At 38.5% G+C, this 13,960-nt stretch overlaps 1 protein-coding gene across 1 annotated transcript; it reads right to left on the bottom strand.

The window, feature by feature from the left end:
• Positions 1-14: 14 nt before the first annotated feature.
• dctn2 (dynactin 2 (p50)) lies at positions 15-13,775 on the bottom strand. The gene is made up of 14 exons (XM_026919922.3): positions 13,580-13,775; positions 12,683-12,751; positions 7,839-7,935; positions 7,678-7,739; positions 7,485-7,583; positions 4,725-4,885; positions 4,300-4,450; positions 4,117-4,182; positions 3,334-3,372; positions 3,167-3,244; positions 2,809-2,880; positions 1,893-1,995; positions 897-988; positions 15-803 (listed from the first exon to the last, which is right to left on the bottom strand). The coding sequence occupies exons 1-14, from the start codon at positions 13,613-13,615 to the stop codon at positions 717-719; spliced, it is 1,212 nt and encodes a 403-aa protein (XP_026775723.1). The 5' UTR covers positions 13,616-13,775; the 3' UTR covers positions 15-716.
• Positions 13,776-13,960: the final 185 nt, after the last annotated feature.

Raw genomic sequence — 13,960 nt, 5'->3', positions numbered from 1 at the left:
GAACAATGCAACACTTCTCAAAGCATGTTTAGTTTATTCTCACATCTGGAGAAAGACAATATTTTAAACAGTTTATGCATATGACAAAAGCAGAGTAACCTGTGCTGATCCATCTTGGTCATAATACAATCAGTTACAAGCAACTGAGAGTGATTAGGTAAAGGTACTCCCAGATGTATAAATACAGTATGATTTCTGACTCAATGAGCAAACATCCTCCTATAAACACTGGCCAGAGGCAGTGGCTCTCCTCATGTGTACATTTTATTCATGGACTGCTGTTCACAGAAGAGTGAACTAATGTTTAAACATGTAATTTAGTCCTTGGGTCAGAAACATCTACAACACAAAAACATTAAGTTCAGTCTTTCAAGCTGAGTTAAAGTGGCAGGAAAATCATCAATCTGGAATTCATTCTTTAAAAACCCCATCAGTAGTTGGGAGTGGAATTTAGGCAAGTGATTCAGATATGAGGAGATACATACCTATCTCCAGAGACAGGAACAGCAGAGGTGTAAATGTCACTAAGTTTTTGTAGTGTAAAAGGGCATTTGGTCATAACCTTCAACTACACCATTCTTTTAAACTTTATTTCCAAGGAAATAAAGGAAAATGTTTAAAGGAAGAAGCACAGAATTTAAATGTATGAAATGATCATCTTCCACATCCCTCAATCTCTCTCTCTTAATTGCTCATTCAAGGGGAAAAAAAAAATCTTATTTTGAGAGTTTCTTCATCCTCTGGTCCAAAGCAGCAAAATTCTCTTCAACTGAAACCAAGTTCTCTTTCATGGTCTGCTGCACCTAAACATAGAAACAGAATAAAGGCACATTAGAACAGAAAAGCCATATGAGAAACTTGTCACTAAATACAAAAGAGAGTAACCCTGTGAGTACCTGTGTGAGCAGTGTGCTGTTGTCCTTCAGTGCGTTGTTGATCATCTGCTGTGTGGTGTCCAGATGGGCCAGCAGCTGCCCAAACTGCATGGCTGAGAAAAACACACATACACTGCTTAGAAACACAAAGGTACTTCCTCTCACAAACAAGCGTGAAAAAAGTCATACTAGCAGTTTAACACAGGCCAAATGTGTGGAATTTAGTTGTCATGCCAGCGTGACATTTTAGACCACAAACCCATTAAAATTAAACACCAACAGTAACACTGGCATGTAGGCTTTGCAAATTATTTATTTAGAATGCACTTACACCAGTTCAAAATGTGCATTATTTCCACCTCCTACTTTCAACTATTTTACTATCACATATACATTCTCAGGTCCACATTATGGTTCCACTCTATTCCACTCTGTATGTTATTGTTTCTATAGTAACAGCTCATACACAGGAACTTGTGTGGCGGTTAATAACAGAAGGATTTAAAAAAAAAAAAAAAACAGCTATTTAACAAAGGATAACAATCATTTATATGGTGAAGCATTCTGTGAGGAGACTTTTAACAGTCTCCAATGTCAGCTTTGGAATGGTCAGTAAGTTGTCAGCCACTGTAGAGAGATGAGATGCATTTTTTGTCTTCTTAACTTTAAGAAAAATGATCAATGCTCAATATCAAAATTGTTGATTATATTCCTATAACAGCATGCCCCATCGTGTTTTATTCCTTACTTAAACAGCAGACGAACTTAATGGGCCTTCATGCTTTAGAGGTACAACATCATGAGGGAAACAATAAACTCAAGGGAATAGAAAAACATGTTAACCGAACTGAAGTCTGATAATAACGCTTAGTGATTTAATGAACAACCTTTTAGAATCTTAAAGCATCCAAAAATCCATATAATTGTTTCAATCACCATCAACGACTGGAACTCAAGTCCCTTTTGCTAAAGCATTATTGGCATAGTACCACGTAGAATCCAAGAGAGAGATGTTACCTTGCTCATGTAGCTCTTTAACAGCGATCAGTCTCTGGACCACCTGAGGGAGGGATGTTGCCATGGCATCCCACTTCTGCACCATATCATACAGCTGTGCCACCTAAATGAAGCACAAACCAGACAAGCACCAACAATATAATTATCAGCAAAAAGTCCCCCCTAATAACCTTAAAACACTTTAATTCCACTCTAAACATGTGTCTAAGCTTCATAAATAGTAAATATGGAACAGCAATTACAAGGTGTCCTTTACAAACACGTACAGAGAAGTAGTCAGTTTTAAACTTTTAAGCTGAGACACAAACTGAGAACAGGATACGGAATACCTTTACTTCTGCGCCACTGGATGACACTAAACATTTGCACTTGAATAAGATCCACAGTTGGTTACATGATTCTACATTGCATACAGTGCAATAAAAAAAAATCATTTCTTTCTGTTGAACTTAATTGTTCTATAAAAAAGATAAATAATTTACACATGTAGAAAAGATGCTGGCTACATGAATAATAGGAGCATTTTTGAGCTTTAGTTTAGTCATAAGCTGCATGTCCATTGGTGTGCTACACAGTATACGATATACTGTGTACTTAGAGCTACGGGATGTAAGAGTTTGGAACTTTGTCCTCTCTGGTAGAAAAATATTACAAGCTACTCACAAAGGAACATTTCATAAGACTAGTTGTACTATGGCCTTCTCCACCACACAGATTACCCTGCATTCACACTAGCAAATAAAGCAGCAGCTGACCGTTTAGGTGACCGGCAAGCAACACGAGGGAGAGTGATGTTCCAGTTACTACGTTCAGTGCACACGTGCCCAAACACTAATAGGTTTATACTTTCATGTATTTTAGCAGACAATTTCTCATTTACATCACAAACAAATGCTGAGTGAGAATGTAAACCCACCTTGTTTTGTGTTTCAGCATCTTCAATTGCTGCCTTGTGTTTGGCTATTTCATTCATCTTCCCCAAAACACTCTGCAAAGTAAAAAGCAACACTGTCTCTTAGTTCCTGGAGCATACACATAATAAAAAGATTCAAAAGAGGGCTTCCGTTTACATTTGCCTAAAGATCAGCATACTAATGTATAATACGCAAAACTGATAATGACTGTCATTCTGAGATCTGCTGTAGTACTACGGTGTTACTGTAACTGTTGCCAAAACCTTCTGTCTGTTTCTTATTCTCAGTAGGCAAGCTTAAATGCCAGAAGGCCTTTAACAACTGAACTTGAGGTAAATCACTCGCTGTAGTCATGGTTACCTGCAGTCTGGCTTCAACCTGGTCCAGAGTGGCAGCATCCAGAGCACTGACTCGAGCCTGCAGCAGCTCCATAGTCTCCTACAGAGACAGAAAAAATGTCAAGAACATGGAGTGGAACAGACAAGCAGTCAAGCACATCACGACTGGTGTAACAGTATGATACTCACCATTAGACTGGTTCCCTGAAGACCAGCACTGAGAGGACCCTGCAGTACACACAACCAAAACACAAGACTGCTACTGTAGTCACCACAAACCTCCACCCCTCATAAGCCCTCACAACTTCACACAGTGATACAGTCATAACCAAAATTGGGCAAGCACAACTGCATGCAGATATTAGCTAAATGTCTGATGATCTGGGAAAATCCATTAGACACCATAAACCTATTTCCCCAAAACAATGTGGAAATGTCTTTACTCTTCAGTCTTGCCTAGGCCGTCCCACAATGTTAGGTCATGTTAGGTAATGAGCCCAAGAGTTAGGTTTAAGATTTTATTTATTCACACAGTGAATGTCAGGCTAGTTGCCACAGAAAAAAGTACTTGAGCCTGATCAACTCAGTTTGTAAACAGGTGGTGCTGTCAAAATGTCCACAATACACTTGGCCAAGAGTCTGAATGGATTCTTTAAATGCAATTTTCACTTTCTGACCAGATTTTAAAATGCTATAATTTTAGATGTGGCTGAGACATGCAAAAGAAAAATATATTTCAGTTCAGGAAAGCCTAGCAGTAAGTGCAGAAAATTCCAAAATTTCACCATGTGAAGGATTTTCCCAGGCCATCACACAAATATGTTCCTCTGATCCATAAAAACAGTAGATGCCACTACTCTATATAATTCCAAGGAAACACAAAGTTGTTCCTAGATTTAAGCTGGATGATTATTACAAACATAACTTTCATCTGACTGAGGACAATGAGAAAGTGTTGGCAAATTAACGCACCCGCTTGTCTAATCCAGAACCTACTGCAGTCTCCAGGTCCGCCAACCTCCTCTCCATCTCTGCTATCTAAAGATACACAGACAGAGGAAAAGATCAGTACCTGTAATTACTTACTTACTGGAAATTTGTCCCAAATAAGCTTCACAAGAATGAGGAAACTAAGTTTAGAAAAATACACTGTACCTTGGCAGACTCTGTGAACTTCTCATGTTCAGGCCGGCTGTGGAGTTCATACAGCACAACTCCATCTGGGCCCTTGGGTGCTGCTGATTTCCCCTCCACCCCAGCACTGCTACGCACACCCCGAGCCACCTCGAGCTGAGTCATCAACCGCCTAACACACACAGTGATTGTATTTAATAAAACAGAAATTGTGTGTGTGTTTCATGCACTCCATTTCTTTTACTCTCTCTCAACACTTCAGGAACACTCTGTACTGTTCTCATGGTTGTTAAGAATATCTTTGATTTGGGAGGAGTTTAGCTCATCTTGCACCATTGGCTGAAAGGACACACTGTACAGAGAACATTGATCCAATATCAGCAAAAAAAACGTGTCATCTACGCAGAGCCATAGTCTCATTACAGACCATCTCCACTGTTCCTTACTTTGCAAGAGCTCCATCTGGGTCAGCCAAGTTAATGTGGGCGTTTGGGCCCAGCAATGAGTCCAGATGGGCTGAGACCAGCTGCTGTTTGAGCTGGGCCGCCTGCTGAGCCAGAACCACTGGCGTTAAGCGCTCCTCTGCACTGCTCTCTTTAGCACTGGTCTGAAAACAAACACACACACACACAGTGCGATAATTGTTAAGCACTCCACCTCACCCTATCCAAAAAATAAATTAAGGAGCTCCATGATCAGAAAGATCCAGTCAAGGGACACAATGCTGACAATGTTTCACAACTCATGTGAAGGCCTTAATTATTTCCAGATTATATCACAAGTCCAGTCACTTATCTTAACGTATAGCTACTTATAGTACATTCAAAATGGTCTGGGTTTCTGAACACCTTCCTATTCCTATTATATTCCTGTTATAATGTGCTATGAACACAGATTAAGTGTAGTCCTAAAACAAGAGAGGAATCTCTGGAAAGCTGGCTGTACATGTTCAGATGTCATCTTTGTTACTCTAGCCACTGAACTCCTTGGCTACCTCTTTAGCACTTGAAAAAAGAAGTGACTGACTCACAGCTGCAGTATCCGGCAAAATGAAAATACAGGATTTATAAAGGTGTAATGTTTAAAACAGGTCTCTGCTGAATATTCAGTGAAAGCAGTGGTTATATTTTTTCTACATACTGATCATTCAGTGTTGCAGGGGAAGGATAGTTCACTGGTACAACAAGCTCTTCGGGGCCTGGCATAGGTATGTGCCTTCTGCTTAATTTTATTATTCAGATAACTGAAAGAATTATTGAACAGATATTCAGTTAGCTGCTACAAGATGGGGAAAAGAAGTATTTCATATGGCTTAATCAGGTATTATTTTCCACTAAAACTAAATGTTCCTGTTGTTGGTAGTGCCACAAATGTTTGTGTTTGACAAATGTAATACAGAGAAATAATGAAAACAAATAATAATTAAAAAAAAAAAAATGCAGAGCAAAAGCTTTGCTGCATGTCAGCTAAATATTTCAGCCTGTGTGCTCTCTGGTGTCAGTTAAAATTTAAACTTTGAGAAAATTTTAACTGCTAGAGTCTAAAAGGGTACAGCCATGTTTATATTTGTGGGCATGATGTGGGAAACTTTCACTACAGTAACAAACTTAATATGATCACAGTGGCAGTTTGTGTTTATGTTAATCTTTAGATCAGAACGGATATTTCCATGTTCAGCTATATTTACTAAAACAGTGAATTGAAACAATCAAATAAATGTTTCAAGCTTCAGGGACATTTTAGTTACAATCTATACCTGTAACTTGTACAACAGGACAGTGCTACTCTCTGCAAAAAAATATTGTCAGAGCTTTTCTTTTTTATATTTTCCCTCACTGATTCTTGTTGACATATGACATTACAAATACCTGAATCCTGATTTCAGTATATGAATACTGGTGCCTTAAATGCTAAACCAGGTAGCCTAGCACTGAATAAGCATGCTATACTACTTGGTTCTATCAGTAGAATAAAAATGCCAGCAATTAAGAGCAAGTGTCCTGATCACATAAAAGGATAGTTTGCCCAAAAATGAAAATTCTGTTATCAAATACTCACCCTCATGTTGTTCCAAACCCATAAGACTTTTGCTCATCTTCAGAACACAAATGAAGATATTTTTAATGAAACCTGGTAGATTTCTGTCCCTCCATTGACAGTCCATGTAACCAAAACTTTCAACCTCTGAAAAGTTCTTAAAGGCATCGTAAAAGTTAAAAAAAAAAAATCCAAGTGTCTCCAGTGGTTTAATCCCAATTTTATGGAGTGATACGAATGCTTTGTGTGTGCAAAAAAACTAAAATTAAGTCTTTAGTCACAAAATATCTTCACTTCCGCATAGATCTCCGACACGCGTTGACGAGAGAACCATGACACATACGTGCTGTGTTGAGGCGAGAGCCGACATTATCGCGATACAACCGGACCCAGAAGCACTACACTGTTTACAGCAGAGGAAGTTTCTCAAGGTTCTGGCATCCAGGAAATGCAAAATCAACTTAGAATGTAACGAACAGAATGAATGCAGTATGTGCTTGCATACTGCATCCCTCTTCCTCTGCTGTAAACAGTGCAGTGCTTCCGGGTCCAGTTGCATCGTTAGAACGTCCGCTTTCGCGTATAAAAATATCTTTATTTGCGTTCCGAAAAAGAACAAAAGTCTTATGGCTTTGGAACGACATGAGGATGAGTAATTGATGACAGAATTTTCATTTTTGGAAACTATCCCTTTCAGCACTTAAATGAAATTCAAAAAAATTCAAAATGTGTCCTTCTAAATTTGTTAGGCTTAGAGGAAAATAAAAATATTATATTTATATAACACTTTGTTGTACCAAGTCACATTAATGATCCAGGCATTTTGTGCACAATTATTTTATGTATTTACGGTGTATTTTACAATGTGCAACTAAGCTGTGTAACATCTCTTAGTTGCTAGCATTTTTGTTCTACTGATAGAACCAAGTAGCGTAGACTGATTACTCAGAATTTAATATGTAGGAAACTATTTCATTCCTTGATTGGTCTAAGTGTTTGTATTTAATGGTCTTAATAAATTAGCAGATATTATTTCTGGCTTTAATATCCTGGTTCCTGACTCAGGAGTATTAGTAACAAAATGATGACTCACCTAAAGTTAAAATAGCTGAAATAAGAAAAAAAAAAAGAGGATAAAAAGAGAGTGTCTGTGTGTACTGATCCCTAACCTGAATATGTTCCACTTCCTCTGTGAGCTCCTGAATCTCATTAACGAGCCGCTGGTACTTCTGCTGAGGAGTCTCCTTAACCCCACACCCTTCACCCAGCTAGAGAGGGATAGACAGAAAGAGGAAGCGACTCATTAAAAAAAAAACATTTCAATTGGTATATGCCTAACAGTGATCCTGAGGTAGAACTCACAAGCTCATAGTCTCCAGACTCATAACCCACTCTGCGACTCTTGCTGATGCGGTCCGAGAAGTCTGTAAATATTCAGGTCACAGCAATGAGACCCAGAAAAGGAACATTTAACATTGCATATAACAAATCAAATATGGACATCCTGCAGTCGCTGTGCTCACCGAGGCCCTTAGTGCCGACACGCTTGTCTTTGAACTTGTCATAAGCAGCGTTGGGATTGACAACAATCCGCTCCACACTGTCACTACACAGCTCTTCCTGTTAGAGGGATGAGGAAAACATGTTAACCGCTGTTTTACAAGTAGGAACATCTGAGGCTGCTTTTTACACCTGAAATTAAATTGCCAAAAGCACTATCACCTGCTTGTAGTTACAACTAGCATTTAAATTATATGCATGCTAACTGTTCCAGTAATGTTCAGGCAGTTTTTATGTTTTAAACTATACTATTCCTGGTTTACATTCAACCAAGATTAATATTCTTACACAAGCAGTTTTCTTTTTAATGTCAGATGTAAAAAGGTCTAAAGAACATAACACATACAGTATAACACATGCAGGCTTTTAAAACAATTTGTACATGCAATGTTTTTGAGAAATTAAGGCAGAAAGGTCACAGTGATGATTATTAAAGTACTGCAGAAAAAGTAACAAAATTAAATGTGTACTTGGCATGTGAGATATTTTCCCTACTTGCAATATTTTCTTTATAAAATTTCATGAAAAAACGATTTAATCATCCAGGATGGTGGATTTTTAAGCCACTCTTCAGTAATGCGTAGTAAACAGTCAAAAAAAAAAAAAAAAAAAACACAGCACATTTCAACAAAAATCTTTGCAAATTAGTTGTCTAATGTCCATAACCAAAATTTTTGATGGTGATGCTGTGTGAGTGTTGAGCAGGACAATGCAAATTTAAAAAAAAAAAAAAAAAAGAAGTAGATGTATTAGGTGTATTTTCGAGTGATAGCTCAGATAGCTCTGGTGTTTTTACAGAGCTCCTACAAAAACAGGTTGTTGATCTGGTAATATAATGTAATTGGCGATAAACGTCACTGGATATTGTGGCAGTGTAATATCATGTAGGGATGATATCATTATATCACACTAGCCTAGTGTACATTAAGCCTTAGAATCACTATAGAACTGCAAACCTGATCAGTTTGCCAGGCTAAAATGATCTAAAAGTGTAATAATCACAAAGGATTGATTTGTTGATTTCAACTTCAAATTCAATGTTATTCTCTCCCTCAAACACACACACACACACACACCACACACAATTTGACAAAGACAAGATGCGGGCAAAATACAAAACTGGATTCTTGGATTTTATTAACTGCCTCTAATTTTAGTTAGTTAGTTTTTTAAAACTAATTCTATAAATTCCCATGCCTGAGTTTTTAAACTAACTTAAATGGCTTACTGGATCCAGTTTCATACACCCACTAAAGTCAGCAATTAGAATCACACACACATTTCAGATGGCTTAGAGAAAAATCACTGATGTGCTACTGGAAGAGTATAGCTGTAAAGATGTTATATGGGTTTTGGCTTTGCTTTCAGTCAGCTCCCAGGTAAAGCAGCGTTTATGTGCTATGCCGCCTAGTAAGCACTGGATTCTTAAACAGTATTATATTGACAAGAAAATGCACAACCAGGCAAACACTCAGTCAAACACAAAGTCCATTTAAAACAGACAAGGGGTTGATTTTGATTAGATGGGAGGAGTGATGTTAGATGTTAGGGGGAATCACATAAGCTCTTACCAGCTCCTTGGGTTCCCAAAGAGAGTTAGAGGGGTAGAAGTAAAGGAGGAGCAAGACACAAAGAATAGTGGGAGAGAGAGATATAAGGAAAGAGCAAGAGAAAGAGAGAGACATATTAATGTGGTTATCACATGACATGCACAACAGGAGCTGGTGGCAAAGGCAAAATAAGAGGGCTGGTTGTTGTAAGCATCCGCTGTGCTGTCTGTTCAATCATCCTTTCTCTCGTTCCCTACCCCACAAGGCCATAAGACAAGCATTCCACCAGTTTCTCACAGCAAAGCTGTGTTTGAGTTTATGCTAAATTTTTAGACAACACTGCAAGTCATAGGCTGGACTGAGTTAGAGCGGGACAACAGGGGTCGCATGTTGTGGTCGATGTAGGTTAGGCGACAAGAGATTCAGACAGCTGTGCAAGAGAGTTTCTGTCTCAGCCTGAAGGTGAAGGATGAACGGGCTGAAGCACCTTCTCCTTCAGATCAGAGAAACAGCAGATGTTCCACACATACGGAGCTCACACTGGAGGCACACAGCAGTTACTTTGTCCCTTTTCTACTGATAAGGTGCCCACACGGGTGCTGGTGCCTAATTTGGAACTGTTCCACACTTTTCCAACACAGTTTTCTGCCAGAACAACTGGTCCGGTTCCAGAGTCAAAACATTGCACTTTACTGGTCTCAAACCAACAACGAGGTGCATCAAACACTGAAGGCCGGTGTTATTTTGTGTCCATGGTCACTCAAGGAGCTGATGTTATTCAAATGACTGCTCTGTAAATACCATTGTGGGAGGGTTGGAAAAATAATGTTAAAACAGTGCTGAAAACTGAAAATTAATACAGTGAATCAAAGCTGGAAGGAAGAAACCATATTAGTAGAGACTGCAACAAATTAAAATGAGATTTATGTTGCTATTGTTTGCAAAAAGTTGAGCAGCTACACACTTAAATAATTTAAAAAAATAAACAAAGGGGTGGACAAATCACTAGCTCAAGCATCTGGCACAAGCACATTTAGTATCCGGGCTATTAGTTGGTATACATAGTTGGCTCACAAAACTAAACTTTCCATTTGATATGTTTAAACTAAATGCACTCCACAAGGATGCAACACACCTTGAAGCTGAAACTAAAGAAACATGCTTCCGAAATCCCAAAGCCACTACACACATTAGCTTAAGGCAAAGCAATCATATTATTCTCCGACTTACTACACTACAGTCACCTGTCAAGAGAAAATAAAGATGGTACACATAATAGTGTTTATGAGCAATGCAGGGATAGAACACAGCTCATAGCAAAACTTTAATCAACAACTTGCTGACTTTCTGTTAAGGCGGCAAACATGATGCTATGCTACATTGGATAATGATCCAAAAAAGTGGATAATGATCCATTTGTTTCATCTTAACTAGCTAGCTTGCCATACATTATGACTTTACATTAGCTACCACTTTTTAACCTGGTCAATTAGTTTCTAGGCATCCAAAACATGGGACTGAGCAGCACACTGGAATTTATCATTTGAATTTATCATTTGTCCACCCCTGAAAAAGATCTTTAATCTTATGCACAATTGTCTGTGGTGATATTTTGGTGGATTTTTGTGGCACTGAAGAATTTTACTGTTGATGGTGAATTAAATTCTCAAAGCCGAAAAGTAAATCTTTCACATTATTACTTTAATTATTATTATTACATACTAATAATAATAATATAATATAATATTATAATTATTATAATCTTTCTTATTATTACAAAACTCACATTTGATTGTGTAATGCATTGGCGCTTGACCCGTTGGAAACCAACACCAGCTGCAAGATCAAGATCAGAACTGTGTTGGTGGAAAAGGAGTGACAGTCCATTAAAGCAATACGTGTGCATACAAGCACTCTCTATTTCATACTCTGTCAAAAGCATTTGGTCTGAGATTTAGGATACAGCTAGTATGATCTCGATCTACCATGTCTGTATGAAAATATCTCCAAATTGTTAGGGTAGGAAAATTTTGGTGGCTTTATGGGACGTCCTCCAGTCCAGCCCATTAATGGTTCAATTCTATCCCATGCGTACATTAAGAAAAATTTATCAAATCAAGACAGATGCCAAATCAGAAAAAAAAAAATCAGAAAGTCCCACAGCTCTAGGAATATGATTGTTCCTGATTGGAACCAAGGAGAAAGGGAGCAAGATTCCAACCCATGCAGATATTGCTGGAGAAAAAGGACGACCTCTTACTTGCACAAACTAGTGTCCGAAGTGGATCATAACAGGGAGGGAAGGTGTTGTGACAGGGAAAGTAAAGCACTATTATGTTAATAGTGTGTCAGTAATTAGCACAGCTTTAATAAAACTGTTCAAAGATCTTGAGATGCACAAAACTGATAAAACATAGTAATTACAACTAATTATTACAGTATGTTATATGCTATATGTAATTGCTCTAATTCCCCCTTGATCAGTAATGTTATATAATAATAATAATAATAATAATAATAATATCTTATATGCACAAGCAATCAATATGTTAACAGCACAGTGGTGAACTTTTGATATGGCAAGGTTGGCTTACTTTATTTTGCTAATTTTTTTTTTTTCTGCTTTGGGTAATGTGTGATCAGAAACCCACATCAAGACTCATCCGTAAAGGACAGGTTCAAAGACTGCATGTATAGAGTGCAAAAGTTTGCACTCCCCATAAATTTTGGATATAAAAGGAAAGAAATACCTTTACATTGTATTTAAAAATGAAATAAATCCCAACAAAATAAAAAAAAAAAATAAACAGGATACACTGAGAGAGAGCGCGAGAGAGAAAGAGAGAGAGAGAGCGGGTGAGAGCGAGGAAGAGAGAGATTGAGTGCAAGAGAGTGAGGGCGAGAGAGAAAGTGAGTGAGTGATTGAGTGAGAGAGAGTGACAGAGTGAGTGAGTGAGTGATAGAGAAAATGAGAGAGAGAGAGAGAGCGAGAGAGCGAGAGAGAGAGAGAGAGAAACAAAAAACAGCCCACACAGAATTTCCTTATGGCTAGTCCACTCCTGCATGTCGGCCTAAAATTAATTTCTTTGTCTTTTTAATTTTGTTGTATAAGAATACAAACTTTTCTTTTGTATAGATAGAGTCATTGGTCAGGATGCTCACCTCACACAAAAAAACAATGATTTCATTCTCAAAAATCCAGTTACTTCTCCCCCCAAAAAATGCAGAGTGAAAAGGCCGTGTGTGGAGCCACTCACCGACTCAAACTGCGCCTGATCGTCCTCGGGCAGGTCGCTGGTCTCATACACATCCGGCTCGTTAGAGGCCTGCGGACACATGAGCGCATTCTGTTAATGCAGCAACACAAACCTTCCTCCTGAGGCAGTGTGTAAACCTTCAGGATAAACACACTGCCTCAACACACGCGTCTCAGTGCAGGAGAAAGAGCTGAGCATGAAGCGCGTCCTGGACACTGGAGGCCGACGCCCTCTAAAGAAGAGGCGCTTCTACAAAATGGATGGAGAACAGGACAACTGCTACACACACATTCACAATATTCACAGTAATGAACTGACGGATTTCGTTTCATTTTTTGTTGTTGCTGTTGTTGTTGTTGTTGTAAACTTAAGCACCAGTGCTGACGTTGTCCCTCCCTCCCTCCCTCCCAAGCCAGTGCAATAAAACAACGCTTAAAATGAATCATCATGCTAACTAGCTTATGTGTAACATCAACAACTCCTAGATATCTAACATTCCATAGCTGGGTGTAAACATGTTCATGCACACTTCGCTATAACATCATGCTGGTAAATGACAGGACTGGTCCATCACTTCTCTAGCTAGCCGTCTTGTTTGTATTAATAGCTAAAGATGATAATATGATAATGAACGTTAGCCGGCTTTTTGGGTGTTGTGTTTACGAGTTCACTTGGCTACCTATCTCCTTACCTTTATCAGCCATTAGCCAAATAATGTCTGTAAAATAATCTCCAAAACAATGTGTTATTTTAAGAGAGCATTTCATTAGAAAAATAAAATTGAAAGAAAGAAAGAAACCGCATAACACTACAGCTAGCAGCGAGCGCTAACACTGTTTAGCTAACTAGCTTCTGACTGACTGTCGCTAGCATGCTATATGAATTACAGGAACTTACGATGCCCGGCAGGTTGGCGTACTTCGGGTCGGCCATTGCCACACAGATAAATAAAACACAATCCTACCGAGTATCTGATATTTTTTTGTTACAGAATTTCCAGTTTGAAAAGAAACGAACGAGCAGCAAAAGCGAGCCGCCTTGGTGACTTGCAAGCTGCTGACAACAGCGCAAACGTCAGGCGTGAACCCAGCGGCAGGGTTGCCAGGTCTGTGAAAAGTAAAAGAAAAAGGCCAAAAAACAAACAAACAAACAAAAAAAAAAACCCACCCTCACTAAAATGGTACTGCTAACCCCACACTGTGCTTAAAGTCCAATATCGTGACCACCAATGTAATCAAATGTACTGTAGTATTTAAAACTATTGTCATAAACTGGATT

The sequence above is a fragment of the Pangasianodon hypophthalmus genome, chromosome 2 (genome assembly GCF_027358585.1).
Source record: "Pangasianodon hypophthalmus isolate fPanHyp1 chromosome 2, fPanHyp1.pri, whole genome shotgun sequence".
NCBI classification, from domain to species: domain Eukaryota; kingdom Metazoa; phylum Chordata; class Actinopteri; order Siluriformes; family Pangasiidae; genus Pangasianodon; species Pangasianodon hypophthalmus.
Note: the sequence above shows the minus strand (reverse complement) of the source record. Positions and strands in the feature narration are given on the sequence as shown.